At 33.9% G+C, this 18387-nt stretch overlaps 1 protein-coding gene across 1 annotated transcript in view; it reads right to left on the reverse strand.

Annotated features, from left to right (window-relative positions):
* Positions 1 to 3485: 3485 nt before the first annotated feature.
* The window catches only part of LOC108769318 (uncharacterized), a 19959-nt gene continuing 5057 nt past the window's right edge, over positions 3486 to 18387 (reverse strand). The window contains exons 5-6 of the mRNA XM_018520226.1: positions 11200 to 11711; positions 3486 to 3909 (exon numbers count right to left, since the gene is read on the reverse strand). Of these exons, the coding sequence (XP_018375728.1) occupies positions 3655 to 3909; positions 11200 to 11711 (767 nt within the window). The 3' untranslated portion in view covers positions 3486 to 3654. The remainder of the gene's footprint in view (positions 3910 to 11199; positions 11712 to 18387) is intronic.

An 18387-nucleotide genomic window follows, 5' to 3' on the forward strand; every position in this document is an offset into this window, starting at 1 on the left:
TATAGGGGAGAGTTGGCTAAGTCGTACCGACGGTTAAATCGTACCTCCATTGTATTTTCTAAAGAAAACATTTTTTTTTAAAGATAATGACACTGTGGTAACGCTGATAATATGGATTAAGAACTATCATTTTTGTTTTGTCTTGTCTGTTTACGATTCGAGTGACATTCAAAATTGATTTTGTTCGGTGTCTGATCTAAGTTTTGATACAATTTACCTAAGGCATTATCAGTACAAGGTGGGTAATTGAATTATAGTGTCCTTCAGGGTTATAATTGATATTTAAACTCTTTTCGAGTATAGCATCAAAATATTTGTAAGTTATGTTGCTATTGGCAAATTTGTAAAAATAGAGGGATTTGGGTAAATCATACTTGTCGTTATAGTCTTTATATTGTACCGGTACGATTTTCGCAAGTGACGTGAGCAATATGTGGGGGTTAATATTATGATAAAAAAGGACCTACAGTGGACTGAATTCAGTGTGTCAGGTGCTCTAAGTGGTTGCATGAAACCTGTGCCAATCCTGACATTTACCAAAACTATTTAAATAAGCGCTCGAGAAAGTGATTACTTATCAACTATTGAGCCTTTCTATTAAATTTTTCTATTGAGTCTTTCTATTGAATCTTTTCTGTTGTGGCGGAAAAATCCGTAATTGATTTTATTTCCAAAATTTATTTTTTTTAAATATCTGAGATTTTAATATTCTGAAATATAATACAATATTAACTTAAATCAATTTAAGTATTGCTTTTTACTTTATTTTCTTAAATGAGTTTAAAAAACAGAGTCTAATTTCTGTTTTTATAATAGAAAAGTTTTTATTATACCTACTTAAATATGTATACTCAGTTTGAAATTAAAAATAAATTTATTAATAAATAATTTTTAAAATTAATTTTACTTATTTTCTCAGTAAACAAACTGACGTTATTTACCGTCATTTTGATGTTAAAGATGTTATTTTAATGTAAAAATGACAATGTCAGCTTGTTTGGTATATTAGAAGTACGATTTAGGAACCAGGTGGTACAATTTAACGATCTCCAAATCGTATCGAAAACTTTTTTAAAAATCTAATTTAAACAATAATTTAATGTTTATTTTCGCAAAAGTATTGTTTTGTTTTATTGCTAACGAACCAAAGTTTAATTTAAGTACAGAAATATTCTGATATCTTCAGTACTTTTGTTTACAATTTTGTTTAAACGTTAGGGTGTACGATATAGGCGACTTTCCCCTATCATTCCTATCCGCCATCTATGCAACAGAGGTTAAAAAGTGATGTGGAATTTGAGATACGTATCAAATCTTCATCCGTCTCCCTCGATGGGACAATCATTAAACTCAACGTCATCCTTTTCTGCTTCGCGACTGCATATCCGCCAAGATCTTGTGCACACGTGCACAAGGCGCGACACAAAAACACCTTACGCGATGGCAATTCTCTCCCTCACGCACGTGCACGCGTCATCCCTTGGTCTCTCCTGTCCCTCAGAGCTGCGGGGCGTGAACTCACGTTCACGCACGCCCACGTATGCGGGGAAGATAACTGTTGCGGGGTCATTCGACACGACGGCGACGGCGACGGCGACGAACGTCGGACGCACACACGCGTTCGCCGTTGTCGTCCCCTCTCAACCCCTCACCCTTGGCGGCGACGTCGATGTAACAACCCTTACCGACACGGATGGCTCCCTCTGTTGGGGTTGCACAATCGCGCCCTGATTGATAATTTATACGGTGCGTGCAGGTTTATTTGATTATCCGCCTCCAGCTGGGTGGCTTGGCTTGCCCGCGCGGGGCGACTCGCCGACTCCTTTCACCACTTCTCTTCCGTTGTCGCCCCGTTTTTCGGCTTCTCGCTGTCTCGTTGTCCTCGCATTCCTATCTCTCTGATGACTAGGACGATCGGAACGAGGTAAAATGTAAGAAGTAGGAGCGACAATTGGCATAATTTCAGCGATTTTTATAATATTGTAAACAAGAAAGAAAAAGAATTCATACAAGAAAATCTGTATAAAAGATTATATTGGAAAATAATTTTGTTACACTATCAAAATAATTATGTAAAACGCTCAAGCTGGTTGCTACAACATAAACATTTTTTGCAGCATTGTTCATCATGCTTGAGTTTTCTATGTAAATATTTTGATAATCTAACAAAATTGTTTTCCAATCTATGTCTAGTTAAACTTATAGATTATTTCAATAAAATTGTATAGATATATCGATGTTATCGTCATCATGCTTATCGTTTCCATCATCAGTACAAATAAAAATTCAAATTAGTGAAAATATTTAATAAGTAATGAAAAGGCCTGGGTTATTGGTCTGGATCTTAATTAATGCTTAAATAATATTTCGATGTGAATTTACATACATATTTAATAAATATAAAAAGATTAATTCGGAAGAGGAAAGACAGAGGGTGTGACATCGTTGCGAAGCGACAAAATGAAAATATTTGAGCGTGTCCGGATTAAATCGATGTCGCGTCTATACGGGGGTGTCTCTGGAGGGGGTGTTTTATGTTGTTGTTTGAGTACGCTACCGGGTGCAAGGGCAAATATGGACAATTACAATATTTCTTCCCCGTTTCTCCCTCTCTGATCTCTCTCTGAGATCGCGCGCGCAGCGGACCCCAGCGAGAATCGCGACGCGATATTATACGAGGCGCTCTACTTTAGGGTGGTTATGCAAGCGGGGGTTGTGACATGCGGGTGAAGTGACTGTGCTGTGACAGAGAATCGTCGACAGAGGGGAACATACGCGTGGTACGTTGATGGCATAATTGGTATCATTCGGGTGGGGTCTTCTTTTGAGGTAACCCAACGGCCCCATTACACGCGCACAATTATGTGCGTCTTGTTCCATGTGGTTGCGTGTTCCTAATCGAGTCGGTGTTTTTTTTCTCTTACTCGACCGAAATGCAGATATATAGAATGATATCGATCGAAAAGGTGCTGTGAAGGGCGATCAAATAATACTGCTTTATTTTTCCTATAGAAAATTCGGTTTTGTTAAAGTGTCTAAAAATTTAGCTATACCTAAATACAGATGATATGAAAATAATTCTGTTAGACCACCAAAAAATTATACAGGACGTTCAAGGTAGCTGCTAGACTATCAAAACATTTTGCAGCATTGCTCATTATGTTTAAGTATCGTATATTATTTTAATAGTCAATAAAATTATTTTCAAATCTGTATCTAGCTAAATGTTTAGATATTTTAGCATAACGTTCTTCTCATGCAGATTTACACTGAAAGAAATGCTTTGATACACATATAACTATTTATTTTGTAAATATGTTGTGACTAACAAAAACTTTCTTACTTTTTCATTAAAACATTGTGTTGTTCTAAAAGATTTTTAGATAAAATAACCAAATTTTGATTAAAACATAACTTTTAAATGAAAAAGGAAGAAAGTTTTTGTTAGTCACATATTAAAAATGTGACATACAAAAAATAAATAATTATATGTATCAAACATTTCTCTCACAATTACTGTACTGCACGTAATTGCTATTTGCGGCATGAACCGACGAAACGTAAATCGAAAAAGATTGAATCTTTAATATAGACTTCGATTGAAAGTATAAATTATATTTTGTATTTTTTGTCCCGAGATATTTTGTGAGATTTCTACTTGATGCTCGTCCTCTTCTTCCATTGCTCGTATGTTCTTGTCGAGTTCAAGTCTTTGATTTTTTTCATGCTCTTCAAATCGAAGGAAGTCAATCCTGGTTTATTAACATTGAGCGATCCTGTTCTAAAACGCCTGCTCCATTTTATATCGTTATTTAGTGTGGTTGCGCGATCTTTTGTGTGAACGTCATCGTTTTCTGTCTTCTCTGTATGATTGTTCAATTTTGCAGTTTCGTTTTCCACTTTCTGGAGCTTTTGGTTAACAAGATAAATGTCCCAATCAGTGAATTAATAGGAAGGTAAGATTAGTTCTATATTATTATTGATTTATTAGTTAGAAGCACCATAAAAGGAAAATAATATTAATATAAAATCAGGCAAATAAGAGCTAGAGAACACAGTTATTATTTGTGTCTAATTATACAAAATTTTTTTCTTCCTTCAATTCATACATTCTAAAAACAAAAGATCAATTCTCAGCCAATTTAATTAACAATTATGTTATTGGTATTATATTTGTAATGCAATGTTTGTTGGATTGTGCTATTTCTATATATTTGTTGTCTTATTGACCTATATCTTTTATGTATTCTTAATTGTGTTTCTGACGCTGATGTAAACACATGTTTAACGACTTTACTAAGTTACATGAATTTTTAAAAGAAATTTTATAACAGAATGAGAGAACCATTTCTGAAAACCGGTGAGTTGATTAATGTCAATCTTTTTATACAATAGAATACGTGTTTTTATAATTATTTTATTTTGCCATTTAGTACATAACAATTTTGATATTGAGTATGAAGAGCTGTTCTCACATTCTAATAAGGAACTACTCGAGATTTTGAGAAGTTGTACTTGCATTCTCCTGTTTAATTAAGAATAATTGGATACAAATTTTTATATTGTTTGCGAATTATTGGATTTTAAGAGTATATTTTGTATTATCCTGAAGATGGTTGCAAATAACATCCGAAATGTTGATTTTTTGTTTTTAGAATGTATGAATTAAAGGAGGAAAAAATTTTGTATAATTAGACACAAATAATAACTGTGTTCTAGCTCTTATTTGCCTGATTTTATATTAATGCTATTTTAATAAAATCATGAAATATGTAATACAGGTAATAGGAGTCGACGCTGGTTATCAATTAGCGCAATTTTTCTTAATACTAAAAATGTAAACCTTAACTTTGAACGTTTCCACTCATAGTTTGAGTCTTCATCAGCAATCTTTCACGTTAAGCGCAATGATTGGAGTATTGCATGATAAAATGATATCTCCAACGTTTTTCATCTCAAAAATTGAACCGTTTACTGTTGTGAGGTAAGTCACATACTCACAAAGTTAGAAAGCTGAGTAGCAATGAGAACTCAAGCTCACACAGTCGACGCTTCTACACTGAACAATGAATCTCTCTTATGTAACATTTTGTAACTCATTAATATGTTATAAATTATCGTCAAATTTAAAAAAAATAACTGCGAGAATAATATGTGTTTTGTCATTTCGACAGTCGGTTAAATAATGATTGCTAAACAAGTAACATAGCGGTCAATTTGAAGACAAACAAGTTTATGACATATATTATATTACGAACAAGCCTTAAAGTTTATTGAGAATTTCAATGGACGCATGATTTAAACCAATGGTATCATTTTGTAGATTCAGTCCATTGGTTTGTCGATTAATATGCATCATCTCTGATATTAATCTTTTATTATAATAATTTTCTACATCCAATATCTCTACGTTTTGCCAATCAAAGTCATGATCGTTTTGCAACCTATGTTCTGTGATCACTGAATGAGTGGATGTTTTACTATGGATATGATTTTTGTGTTCAGAAAGTCTGGTTTTTAATTTTCTCCCTGTTTGTCCCACATAGGAAACATCGCAATCACGACAGATGATCTTGTACACTACATTTCTTTTTAATTCATCGTTTAAAGGATCTTTATGAACTTTAATAAATTGATTCAGCTTGTTCAAACTAAAAAATGAAACCCTATGGCAAACCCCATTAATTGCATTCTTGAATTTATTAGATATTTCTTCTAAATAAGGTATGGAAAACCATTTAACACGTTCTTTAGGTAAATTGTTGTTTGTTTTTTTAGATGAACAAGAATTCAGTTTATTTATTGATGTTTTAACTCTTTTTCTTTTTTTCATTAATATATTATCGAATATATAAAATTTAATGGATAATCGTTTTCCAAAAGTATCCTAATAACAAATTCAAGATTCTTTTTGTGAAATTGTGGATGTAAGATATAAAAAACTTTATCCCCCCCCCCCCCCAAATTGAATATTATGCCCTTCTTTTGCGAAATTGGATGTTGAGACAAAATATTCAAAAATCTTCCCGAAAACGTTGGTTTTTGATACGAATCAAATATTAATGAGTTATTTTTTAAAATTATAGTTGTGTCCAAAAAATTGATAGAATTACCACATATGACTGTGTGAGCTTGAGTTCTCATTACCACTCAGCTTTCTAACTTTGTGAGTATGTGACTTACTTCACAACAGTAAACGGTTCAATTTTTGAGATGAAAAACGTTGGATATATCATTTTGTCATGCAATACTCCAATCGTTGCGCTAGGGTAAAAGATTGCTGAAGAAGACTCAAACCATGAGTGGAAACGTTCAAAGTTAAGGTTTACATTTTTAGTATTAAGAAAAATTGCGCTAATTGATAACCAGCGTCGACTCCTATTGCCTGTATTATATATTTCATGATTTTATTAATTGTTCTAATTATAGGAGTCCGTAAAACTTATTAGTTTTTTCGTTAATTTGTGATTTATCATTGTTAATTACGCGAGGCTGAAAAAAGGGTGAACAACATAGATCATTTTTAAATTTTATTCATTGTGTGTTTGGAATTTATTATTGCAATTTATCGAAAGAATGGATCAAACAACGGAAATTAATTTATAATAACATGAATCGGGTTAGATTTACAAAAAACTGTATTAATAGAAAGATTGTGCCTTCACATTTATACAGAATCATTAAGTTCACTCCAAATCTTGATTTGAAGAAATCTTCAACAAATAAGTTTAATAATATTCGTGATAATTACATTAAAAGAATTCTTAAGGTGGAACTTAATGATGCATATTTGTCGATTAATATCGCGAGAAATAGAACTTTCCATCTTGCTCGCACTGCTTCAAGGCGAATTCCTATGAATATATTAAATGATTTTTTTCAATCTCAAGACAAAAAGATATATAACGAATTCTTACTTGAAAGAAAAAAGATTAACAAGAAAATTGCTTGGCTAAATTTTAAAGAAAAGAGGAAAAGAATGCAGAGATAAAGAGCATTGAGTACTTTTGGTTGAAACCATCATCAGTACACGATAGTGACAATGGCGTTGGTCAGTTGTTTCACAATAAAAGGGCCACACCTTCGGAGGGATACAACTTGGTTGAGGTTACTGTCGCTCCGAATGAATTTAAAAATAATAAATGTTCATTGTCATGTTTAAGGGGTAAATGGTTCACAAACCTTTCATCGGTTTCTATTCCTGACAATGAGTATGTTTAATGCTTTTTGCAATTAGGTGGAATTCTCTCTTCCCATTTGTTACAATAGCAAATTAATTTTTAAACTCATAAAAAATGTTGAATTTAATCAATATAAAAAAATTACAGACGTCTATACACAACTCAGTTAGAAATAATTCTATTGCAATAATAAATAGCCTATTTTCTCTCAAATAAAAAAAGAATTTTGTTATCAAAAAATTACAAAAAGGAACACGGCAATTAACCAAGCAGTTAACCAAGCAATTTTTAAAGGACAATAGTAATATTATTTTCACTAAAGCTGACAAAGGCAACTTAACGGTAGCACTAGACAAAAACATATATATTGAAAAAGTTAAAACAATGCTTGATGATGAAGACACGTACATGAAAATTCTCAAGGATCCTACGAGTAAAATTAACAATAACTTGAAGCAATTGTTGGCAGGATGGAAAAAACAAAATTACGTTTTGGAATTAATCTACAAACAACTCTATTATAGTGATGGTAACATCCCTAGGGCTTATGCGTTGCCAAAAGTGCATAAACTAAATTGCCCATTTAGAATCATCATATTCTCGTTGGATAGTACATTATATAATTTGGCAGCGTTCTTACACAGGTTGATTGTCAAAAGCATTCCTAAAGCGGCTAGTAACATCGAGAACAGTTTTGAATTAGTTAAAAATTTAAAAAACATTAAAATTGATAATGGTTTTAGTTTAGTGTCTTTGGATGTAATTTCACTCTATACTAACATTCCAACGGATCTAGTAATAGACGCTCTTTCCAATAGATGGGACTTTATTTGCAAGAATTGTAATTTACCGAAAAATGAATTTATCAAGGCTGTTCGCCTAGTGTTGGATTCGACTTTTTTCACTTTTGACAATCAATTTTACAGACTTTTGGAACGCCTATGGGTTCAGCGCTTTCTCCGATTGTTGCTAACTTAGTTATGATAGATTTTTAGAGAATTGTGTGTTGAGCAATATTCAATATCATATACCATTTTATTACAGATATGTAGACGATATCGTTCTGTGTTTACCGAATTCTAAAATTGATTCTATTCTTAAAAAATTGAATTCATTCCATCCAAAGTTACAATTCACCTTGGAAGTGGTTAGTAATTCTATCAATTTTTTGGACACAACTATAATTTTAAAAAATAACTCATTAATGTTTGATTGGTATCAAAAACCAACGTTTTCGGGAAGATTTTTGAATTTTTTGTCTCAACATCCAATCTTGCAAAAGAAGGGCATAATATTCAACTTGGGGGGGGGGGGGGATAAAGTTTTTTATATCTCACATCCACAATTTCATAAAAAGAATCTTGAATTTGTCGTTAGGATATTTTTGGAAAACGATTATCCATTAAATTTTATATTCGATAACATTAATGAAAAAAAAAGAGTTAAAACATTAATAAATAAATTAAATTCTTGTTCATCTAAAAAAACAAACAACAATTTACCTAAAGAACGTGTTAAATGATTTTCCATACCTTATTTGGAAGAAATATCTAATAAATTCAAGAATGCAATTAATGGGGTTTGCCATAGGGTTTCATTTTTTAGTTTGAACAAGCTGAATCAATTTATTAAAGTTCATAAAGATCCTTTAAACGATGAATTAAAAATAAATGTAGTCTACAAAATCAACTGTCGTAATTGCGATGCTTCCTACGTGGGAAAAACAGGGAGAAAATTAAAAACCAGACTTTCTGAACACAAAAAGCATATCCATAGTGAAACATCCACTCATTCAGCGATCACAGAACATAGATTGCAAAACGATCATGACTTTGATTGGCAAAACGTAGAGATATTGGATGTAGAAAATTATTATAATAATAGGTTAAAATCAGAGATGATGCATATTAATCGACAAACCAATGGGCTGAATCTACAAAATGATACCATTGATTTAAATCATGCATATATTGAAATTCTCAATAAACTTTAAGGCTTGTTCGTAATATAATATATGTCATAAACTTGTTTGTCTTCAAATTGATCGCTATGTTGCTTGTTTAGCAATCATTATTTAACCGACTGTCGAAATGATAAGACACATATTATTCTCGCAGTTATTTTTTTTAAATTTGATGATAATTTATAACATATTAACGAGTTACAAAATGTTACATAAGAGAGATTCATTGTTCAGTGTAGAAGCGTCGACTGTGTGAGCTTGAATTCTCATTGCCACTCAGCTTTCTAACTTTGTGAGTATGTGACTTACCTCACAACAGTAAACGTTTCAATTTTTGAGATAAAAAACATTGGAGATATCATTTTGTCATGCAATACTCCAATCGTTGCGCTAGGGTGAAAGATTGCTGATGAAGACTCAAACCATAAGTGGAAACATTCAAAGTTAAGGTTTACATTTTTAGTATTAAGAAAAATTGCGCTAATTGATAACCAGCGTCGACTCCTATTGCCTGTATTATATATTTCATGATTTTATTAATTGTTCTAATTAGAGGAGTCTGTAAAAACTTATTAGTTTGTTCGTTAATTTGTGATAATATTATTTTGTTTATTGAGAGCCCTTATTATTATTATACTATTAAAGGAATTAATGAAGCCATATGAAACTGTTTTGTTGATGATCAACAAATATTAAATATGTTAAATATATTAAAAGTATTATTATATAAATTTAAAAAAGGAACACTTAAATAAAATTTCATTGATTATTACAACATTGTAATTGTATCAGTAACTGAAATTCTAATAAAATAAATTTTTTAAGATTTTCAGTTTCTTATAATAATAAAAAACACTATATGTTTAAATACAGTACAATGTTTTAAAGAAATTTGAAATGATTGACTCAAGATGGCAAGAAAATGAATGAAAATATGATTGCTTCTGCAAAATTTGAAGGAGATAATTCTTTTCGCAATAATTTGCAATCAGAATTATATATGGGGCATTCTTTCTCAAATCAGCCACCCCCTTGCGCATTTTATTTTTAAAGATAAAATTTTTTTCGAAGCGTCAAAATTTCCGCCTAAACCTCAATTTTTTGATGCCGTATGGTGTTTTTTATTTCCTTCTTATGGGTGTGACCATACGTTAAAAATAATGCTCAGACTTACCAAAATACTTGAAAAATGCAAAAATAACGTTTAGAGAGCTTTTTTTTTAATGATTTAATTAGGATAAAAGATACTCGCGACCTAGATATGTCTTTTAAAAGTTCATGACATCAGCTAAGATCACGTACACCGACTTTAGCTTTACCCGATGTGCACCACGTGGAGGTAGCCGATTGGATTTTGCACATCATGTGGCCCTGATAAAGGCCGTTAGTATTTGTGTGCGTGCGTGCGTGTATGTGTGTGTGCGTCCGTGTGTGCGTCCGTGTGTGTGTGCGTGTGTGTTTGTGTGGGTGTGTGTGTCGCACTATGTATTAATTCTTCGTATTTTTTCATACGGGTACCATTCGATCCCATTTTGAGCATTGGAAAATCTTTTAATGATAACTTGCTTGTTCGGTTCATGTGAAGAAACAAGAATAGCATGGTTTTTGTTTATTTCCGGAACAGATGGAGCATTTTCAAATCTCTTATTTAGTTTTCTCCTCATTTTATCATGATCTGCTTTGCTAAAGTAGAAGATGCTTATCACGGTCACGGGGGTACTCGAGGGCCTCGTACACAACAGCCTACGCAACACTGAGCATTATTTTTAACGTATGGTCACACCCATAAGAAGGAAATAAAAAACACCATACGGCATCAAAAAATTGAGGTTTAGGCGGAAATTTTGACGCTTCGAAAAAAATTTTATCTTTAAAAATAAAATGCGCAGGGGGGTGGCTGATTTGAGAAAGAATGCCCCATATATTTGTTACTTATTTTGCAAATACAAAATATTTAACTTCATTTTTTTAACGCTGTTATTAACAAATATCTTTATAATTGCAAATAGATGTTGATTTTAATAGCTAGGCATATTCAGTTATTGAGACATTTACTTTATCTTTGTTCGTTGTATCGCTCTCAGGACGCAATGTGGTAGGTTCTTTTGTTCTTAGGCGTTTCCACGTTCTTATGGGTAATCTAGAGAAAAACTTCCTCTCCTTTTCTTTTTTTACATCCAAGCGCGGCACGGAAATATTTGTCATTTTTAAAGCAAATGTCTTTTCATTCTGCGTTGTTTTCTCTGGTGTCAATTGCGAGACAGTCACATCGATCTGATCCATTTTACTATTTCTAATATTTTCGCTATAAGAATTCATGTTATCTCTTTTGTTTTCCACTTCTATCCGTCCATTGCTCGACAAGTCTGCGATATGATTAAACATTCTTGTCAAACGACCAGTTTTCTTGGGAGAATTATTAGAAAGCTTGTTGACGAATTTGTTGCAGTATCGATGATTATTGACGATCGTTCCAGTCGTATTTATAATTTTTTCTCTCCTCTCAGTCATCAGAAATTTATTTTTCTTTTCTTCGGTTGTTGAATGCGGCCTCATGTTAATTGAATCTATAAAAAAACGTATAACTTGCAAATAAATAAATTAATTAATAAAATATTTATTTCTGTTTCGTGATACAACATGATAAAATTAAAATGCACAAGCATGTTAAAAAAATGCGGTGTAAAAAAACATCCTCAATCTATTACATTATTTTGACTACAACGCGGACTTTTGTATTTTAATGCCGTACTATTTTGTATTTAATATTTATAAAATAAGTGCAAATTGATCAAAAATATGACTTAAAATTTAATGTTTTTCAAAATATTTGTGAAGATAATAAATATCATTTTTATGCCGCGTATATAAATGTAAATACACACATATTTATTATTGTGTATATAGATTTATAAAATTTTTATATCATAATTTTAAGTAAATTTTTCGCATTAAAATAGATTTTCTAATAAAATATGCTTTTTTAAAATAAAAATTATTGGCTAAATTAATAGATTTCTTTAATTCATAATACTTTTGAGGCTTTCACGGATATTTTCTTTAAGGGGTGTCAAAGGGTTTGCGGGTTATCGCCGTGTCGTGGTTCATTACTAAAGCCGTTTCGCGGACTTTACTGTTTATTTCGTCAGGACTAGTGTTGCGAGAGAGGAAAAGAACCGGAAAAGAACCAGGGAAAAAACCTGGGAAAGAACGGGAACGAAAAACGATTCTTTCCACGTTTTGAAGGAAAGAACCCGTGGCCACTGTATTTTTTTACATATGGCGACATTGGCGACAATAACCATACTATCAGTTAATACGAATAAACGCGTATCAGTTATCTTAATTATCTATAGTATCTATAATACTTATATCTATGGCCTATGGTTGTAAGATATTTTCAAGTGTTATATGTATAACTACTAAAATTTTATTTTTAATTTCTCTTTTATTTTATGTTGCTCTTTGTTCCACACAAACTTGATGTATGTATGTACACACTATGTTAAGAGAACGTTTTTTACAATTTTTTAAATATAGCAACTTGTTTCTTTAACTTAATCTAAATAACTTATACTGTAAAAACATATATTGGGTGTTTTCCAACAACGTATACAGGTGACACAGTGTAATCACTGTGTCTTACGCAAAGTGTTCCAAATATGACACAGTGTTACACTGCTCAACACTGTAAAAAGCTAAGTAGTAAACGTGTAAAATACGTACATGTTACCAACTTTTCAAAAAAGTTATTTGGTAGACGTACTTATTTTGCAATAAAACTTTCAAAAATCGTCAATTCTGAAAAAATTATAACTTAAGTCTAAATAAAAATCATAAATTTATTATTGATACGCTAAATATAATTATAAGAATAAGAATGGAAGACTACAATGCATTCTGGTGTTACCCTATGAAATTAAACTGCGTTTTAACAAGTACCTTATACACAGTGGACCATAGTGTAATATTCTGTGTCCTAGCTGGAAAATAGTCACTATTGATATTATTATTATTTGTGCCTTCTTTTTATTGTAAGCTGTTATATTTTGTACTTTTTAACATTCCATTCAAGAAATTAATATCAGATGCCATCTTCCAAGGTTAAGATATAAATTTATTTTGTGTGTGCTAAAGATTTGATATTTTTATAATTACTTACAGTAAAAAACCGTTTTTTCCCAGTTCCAGGTTTTTTCCACGGACAAATTCCGGGAAAGATAGGTTCTTTAAATTTCCCGGGAAATTAACGACACTAGTCAGGACGAGGAGCACTGATACACGCGCTTTTTGTTGAGATGGTTGCTTTTGCCTACAAATTGATTGCCTACAGTATCTTTTGTCTACATCATTTTTGCCTACAGTTCGATTGCCTACATGTATTACTGCCAACAGCTCGATTGCCTACATGCGCTTTTGCGCACAAATAAAAATGTTAGAAACGGAGTTACTTTTGCCTACATGTACTATTGTCTACATGTACTATTGCCTACAGCTCGATTGCCTACATGCGCTTTTGCGCACAAATAAAAATTTTAGAAACGGAGTTACTTTTGCCTACAAGTACTATTGCCTACAGCTCGATTGCCTACAGCTCGATTGCCTAGTGCTCGATTGCCTACATGCGCTTTTGCGCACAAATAAAAATTTTAGAAACGGAGTTACTTTTGCCTACGTGCACTATTACCTACATGTACTATTGCCTACAGCTCGATTGCTTACAGCTCGATTGCCTACTGCTCGATTGCCTACATGCGCTTTTACACACAAATAAAAATTTTAGAAACGGCGTTACTTTTGCCTACATGTACTATTGCCTATACATGTACTATTGCCTACAGCTCGATTGCCTACATGTGCTTTTGCACACAAATAAAAATTTTAGAAACGGAGTTACTTTTGCCTACAAGTACTATTGCCTATAGCTCTATTGCCTACAGCTCGATTGCCAACAGCTCGATTGCCTACATGCGCTTTTGCGCACAAATAAAAATTTTAGAAACGGAGTTACAATTGCCTACATGTAATATTGCCTACAGTTCGAGTGCCTACAGTTCGATTGCCTACATGCACTTTTGCGCACAAATAAAAATTTTAGAAACGGAGTTACTTTTGCCTACGTGCAATGTTGCCTACATGTACTGTTGCCTACAGCTCGATTGCCTACAGCTCGATTGCCTACTGCTCGATTACCTACATGCGCTTTTGCGCATAAATAACAATTTTAGAAAGAAAGTCACTTTTGCTTACGTGTACTATTGTCTACAGTTCGATTGCCTACAGCTCGATTGCCTACATGCGCCTTTGCGCACAAATAAAATTTTAGAAACGGAGTTACTTTTGCCTACATGTACTATTGCGTACAGCTCGCTTGCCTACAGCTCGATTGCCTACAGCTCGATACCCTAAATGCGTTTTTGCGCACAAATAAAAATTTTAGAAATGGAATTACTTTTGCCTACATGTACTATTGCCTACATGTACTATTGCATACAGCTCGATTGCCTACAAGCACTTTTGCGAACTAATGAAAATTTTAGAAACATAGTTACTTTTGTTTACATGTAGTATTGCCTACATGCGAAAATTATCCCTTTAATTATTTTTTTATGTTTTCGCATTATTATTACTATTTTTATTATACTAAAAAGTAATTTTACAAAAGAAAAAAGGATGTATGAATATGTATGAACATATTTCACATATAATTATACATATTTATGAATATTTATACGTGTTTGTATATGTTTAGACATATTTACACATATTCGTTAATAAACAATTTTTTACCGGGTTGGGGTGTATCTACAGGCCTAGATTAGAGTCCTAGATTTATCAGAGAGGCGCAACCGGCTTAATTCAGTATGACAAAGGTGCTAAGGAGAGTACTAAACGTGGCCGACATGCTATGAAACTGCCTTTAAACTATGTCAAACAAGATAAGACGTGTAGGATAATGTGCGATAGAATGTATAGGATAAAATGAAATAGAAATATGTCACTAGTACTATATATGGCTGCCAAGTCACGTTGTTGGTCAGATTGCAACAACGAATCAGAATGCATAACACCGGTTGCGCCTGTCTGATAAATCTAGGACTCTAGCCTAGATAACATAGATGCGACGGGGTGATCCCGATTGATTACGACTTGATTGGACACCACCAATCACAGCGATCGGTGCTTAGGAGCTTTGTAGTCTCAAGCGCTGTGAGTGGCTCGTGTCCAATTGCGACATTGAAAGGTATGGTCTGATTGGCTGTCTTAATCACGTGATTAGAGTGCCATTTTAATTCATTACTGCGTATGATTAGAGTTCTAGGACTCTACGTATAGAGTCTATAATAATGTATGTACATACGTTTAATGTATATACTATTAAGTATGTATATACTATTACGTACTACAAGTACGTACTATACTTTCTCCTTTTTCTAAAGGCCATGGCACATAAAAAAACTTAAGGCGTAAGACCTAAGCAGTGAGCGAATCGACCAATCACAATAGAGACCATAAGACCATACGTAAGCATTAGTCCGCAAACACAATAGAGTAGTAAGCTTTAAGTCTTAAGGAATTAACCAATCATAGTCGATTATTCTTCTCACATTCAACTGTGATTGATCAATTTCTTAAGGCTTAAGGCTTACTATTCTGGGAGGGCTCCTATTGCACACATCGTATATTGCACACATGTATCGCTGATTGGTCAATTTAAAAATAAAATAATCTCATTGGCAAAACAGTGAAAAATTACTAGACACCAGTTGATAGGAGTGGTGTGTACAATCAGAACTGTAGGCAAACGGGATCCTCCCTACTACTCTATTGTGTTTGCGGACTTAAGCCTTGTGTCCACAGAAAAACTTAAGACGTATAACTTAAGCAGTAAGGAAATCAATATGTTGGATTCGCTAAAATCTAATGTCCACGATGCTAGAAATCGGTCCGAGACCTCGGATGAAGAAAGAATTGACCAATTACAATGGTCATGTGATCAAATTGTTCAAATGTGATTTGTTAATTTTTTCTCTGTTTGAGATCTCTAGTATCGTGGACATTAGGTTTTAGCGAATCCAACATATTGATTTCCTTACTGCTTAAGTCATACATCTTAAGTTTTTCTATTTGCCAAGGCCTTTACAATTTAACTTTCCTCATGTAATGCATCAGCTGTCATAAGCTTATAAAGGTGCCTTTTCATGCCGACGTTCGTCGCTCATTTTCGGCGTCGAAATAAATTACGTAATAGAAATTGGCGAATATCAAGCGTCAATTTTGGTCTTGAATTGTGAAATATTTTGATGCTGAAAACAGCTGAAAACGAGCGTCGACCTCAGCATGAAAAGGCACCTTATGGTTATAAGTACTTATACTGAATTAAAATGGCGATGATAACCTAACCCAACCGACGCAATGTCGCATCTCTGGTATCTAGGCCTCTAGGTATCCTTTCCTAAGAAGCAGCCTTATCGTGACCGCAGCTGATTACATGTAGCTGCACATGTGACCGCGACACATGTGGCCGCCGACTTCAGTTGTGTCTCACTTGTCAGAATGCAAAAGGAACATGCATTCAACTAAGTTATGACACAGAGAATCACTTCATCCTTGTTATTCACATCAAAATCATCAGAATTAGAGGTTGGAGTATATTTATGTTTACGACACTTTAGCGGTCGAAACATGGCGGCGTAGGGAGTGATGGTTGCGATCCGATCTGGTGGTGGGAGTTCGATGTCGCTTCTCTCTCTATATATAGGACTCTAGTGTATCCTTACAAACTTTTATAACCGCAAAAATTACGTATATAAAAAAAAAATGTCCAGCCGTATTTTACACGCGCATCTTTATAAAGCCCATTTTATATTAGACGCAAGCGGATAGTAAGTTTATTGCGACAGCCAGTCTGAAACGTTGATTTCAAAATGTAAGCTTCAGATTGGCTGGCGCCACAAACTTGCGATCGGCTTACGTCTAATGTAGAATGGGATTAGGGTTGCTGCAGACAAAATTTCTGTAACAGTAACATGTAGGTAATAGTACATGTAGGCAAAAGTAACTCCGTTTCTAAAATTTTTATTTGTGCGCAAAAGCGTATGTAGGCAATCGAGCTGTAGGCAATAATACTACATGGGTTGAAAAGTCCCGGGATTTTTAATGAAAACAAGCGTTTTTTAGGCAAAGTTATATTTATTCCTCAAATAGATGCCTTCGAGGGCGATACACTTGGTATAGCGATTTTCCAACATTTCGATGCCCTTTCTGTAGTACGAAACGTCCAAGCCTTCGAAATACGCCTCGGTTTCCGCGATGACTTCCTCATTTGATTTGAATCTCTTTTCCTGGAGCTACCGCTTGAGGTTTGGGAACAGATAATGGTCGCTGGAGGCAAGTCTGGAGAATACGGTGGGTGAGCAACCAATTCGAATCGTAATTGGTCCAATTTGGCCTTCGCTTTCAAGGACCTGTGTGACGGTGCGTTATCGTGATGGTACAGAACTTTTTTCTTTGCCATATGGGGCCGTTTTTTTTGTTTATTTCGTCGTTCAGTTTGTCCAATAACGCTGCATAATACTCTCCCGTAACTGTTCTTTCCTTCTGCAGGTAATCGATGAAGATTATGCCATGCGCATCCCAAAAAACGGAGGCCATAACCTTCCCGGCCGAGCGTTGGTCTTTTGGCCGCTTTAGTCGGCTTTCGTGGCTTTCCAGCCACTCTGCAGACTGCCTATTGGATTCAGACGTATGGTAATGGAACCACGTTTCATCCATCGTCACAAAACGTTGAAAAAAATCCGCTCGATTACGCTGCAACAACGCCAAACCCGCCGTTGAATCATCAACGCGCTGCTGTTTTTGGTCGACGGTCGGCAAACGCGGCACCCATCGCGCCGATAGCTTTTTCATCTCCAAAAGATCGTGCAAAATGTATCCCGCCCGTTCTTTTGAGATGCCCACGGCCTCAGCTAACTCGCGCAACTTCTAACTTTGATTCGTCTTTAATTCATAATATGCTATATATATAAAATTATAATAATACAAAGTGTTCTCGATTCATATACAAAAATAGTAAGTAACAAATGTGTATGTGTATATAGGACATGCCCGATATACAGGGTGAGTCATTTTAATCTATGGACCCGAATATCTTCCAAATTACGGTATCTACAAAAAAATGGTTTAGATAAAAGTTGACCAGGGCAGAGGGGGTCATTTAATTGTACCATTGGTTTTGACCTT

Source organism: Trachymyrmex cornetzi, unplaced genomic scaffold (genome assembly GCF_001594075.2).
Source record: "Trachymyrmex cornetzi isolate Tcor2-1 unplaced genomic scaffold, Tcor1.1 scaffold886, whole genome shotgun sequence".
NCBI classification, from domain to species: domain Eukaryota; kingdom Metazoa; phylum Arthropoda; class Insecta; order Hymenoptera; family Formicidae; genus Trachymyrmex; species Trachymyrmex cornetzi.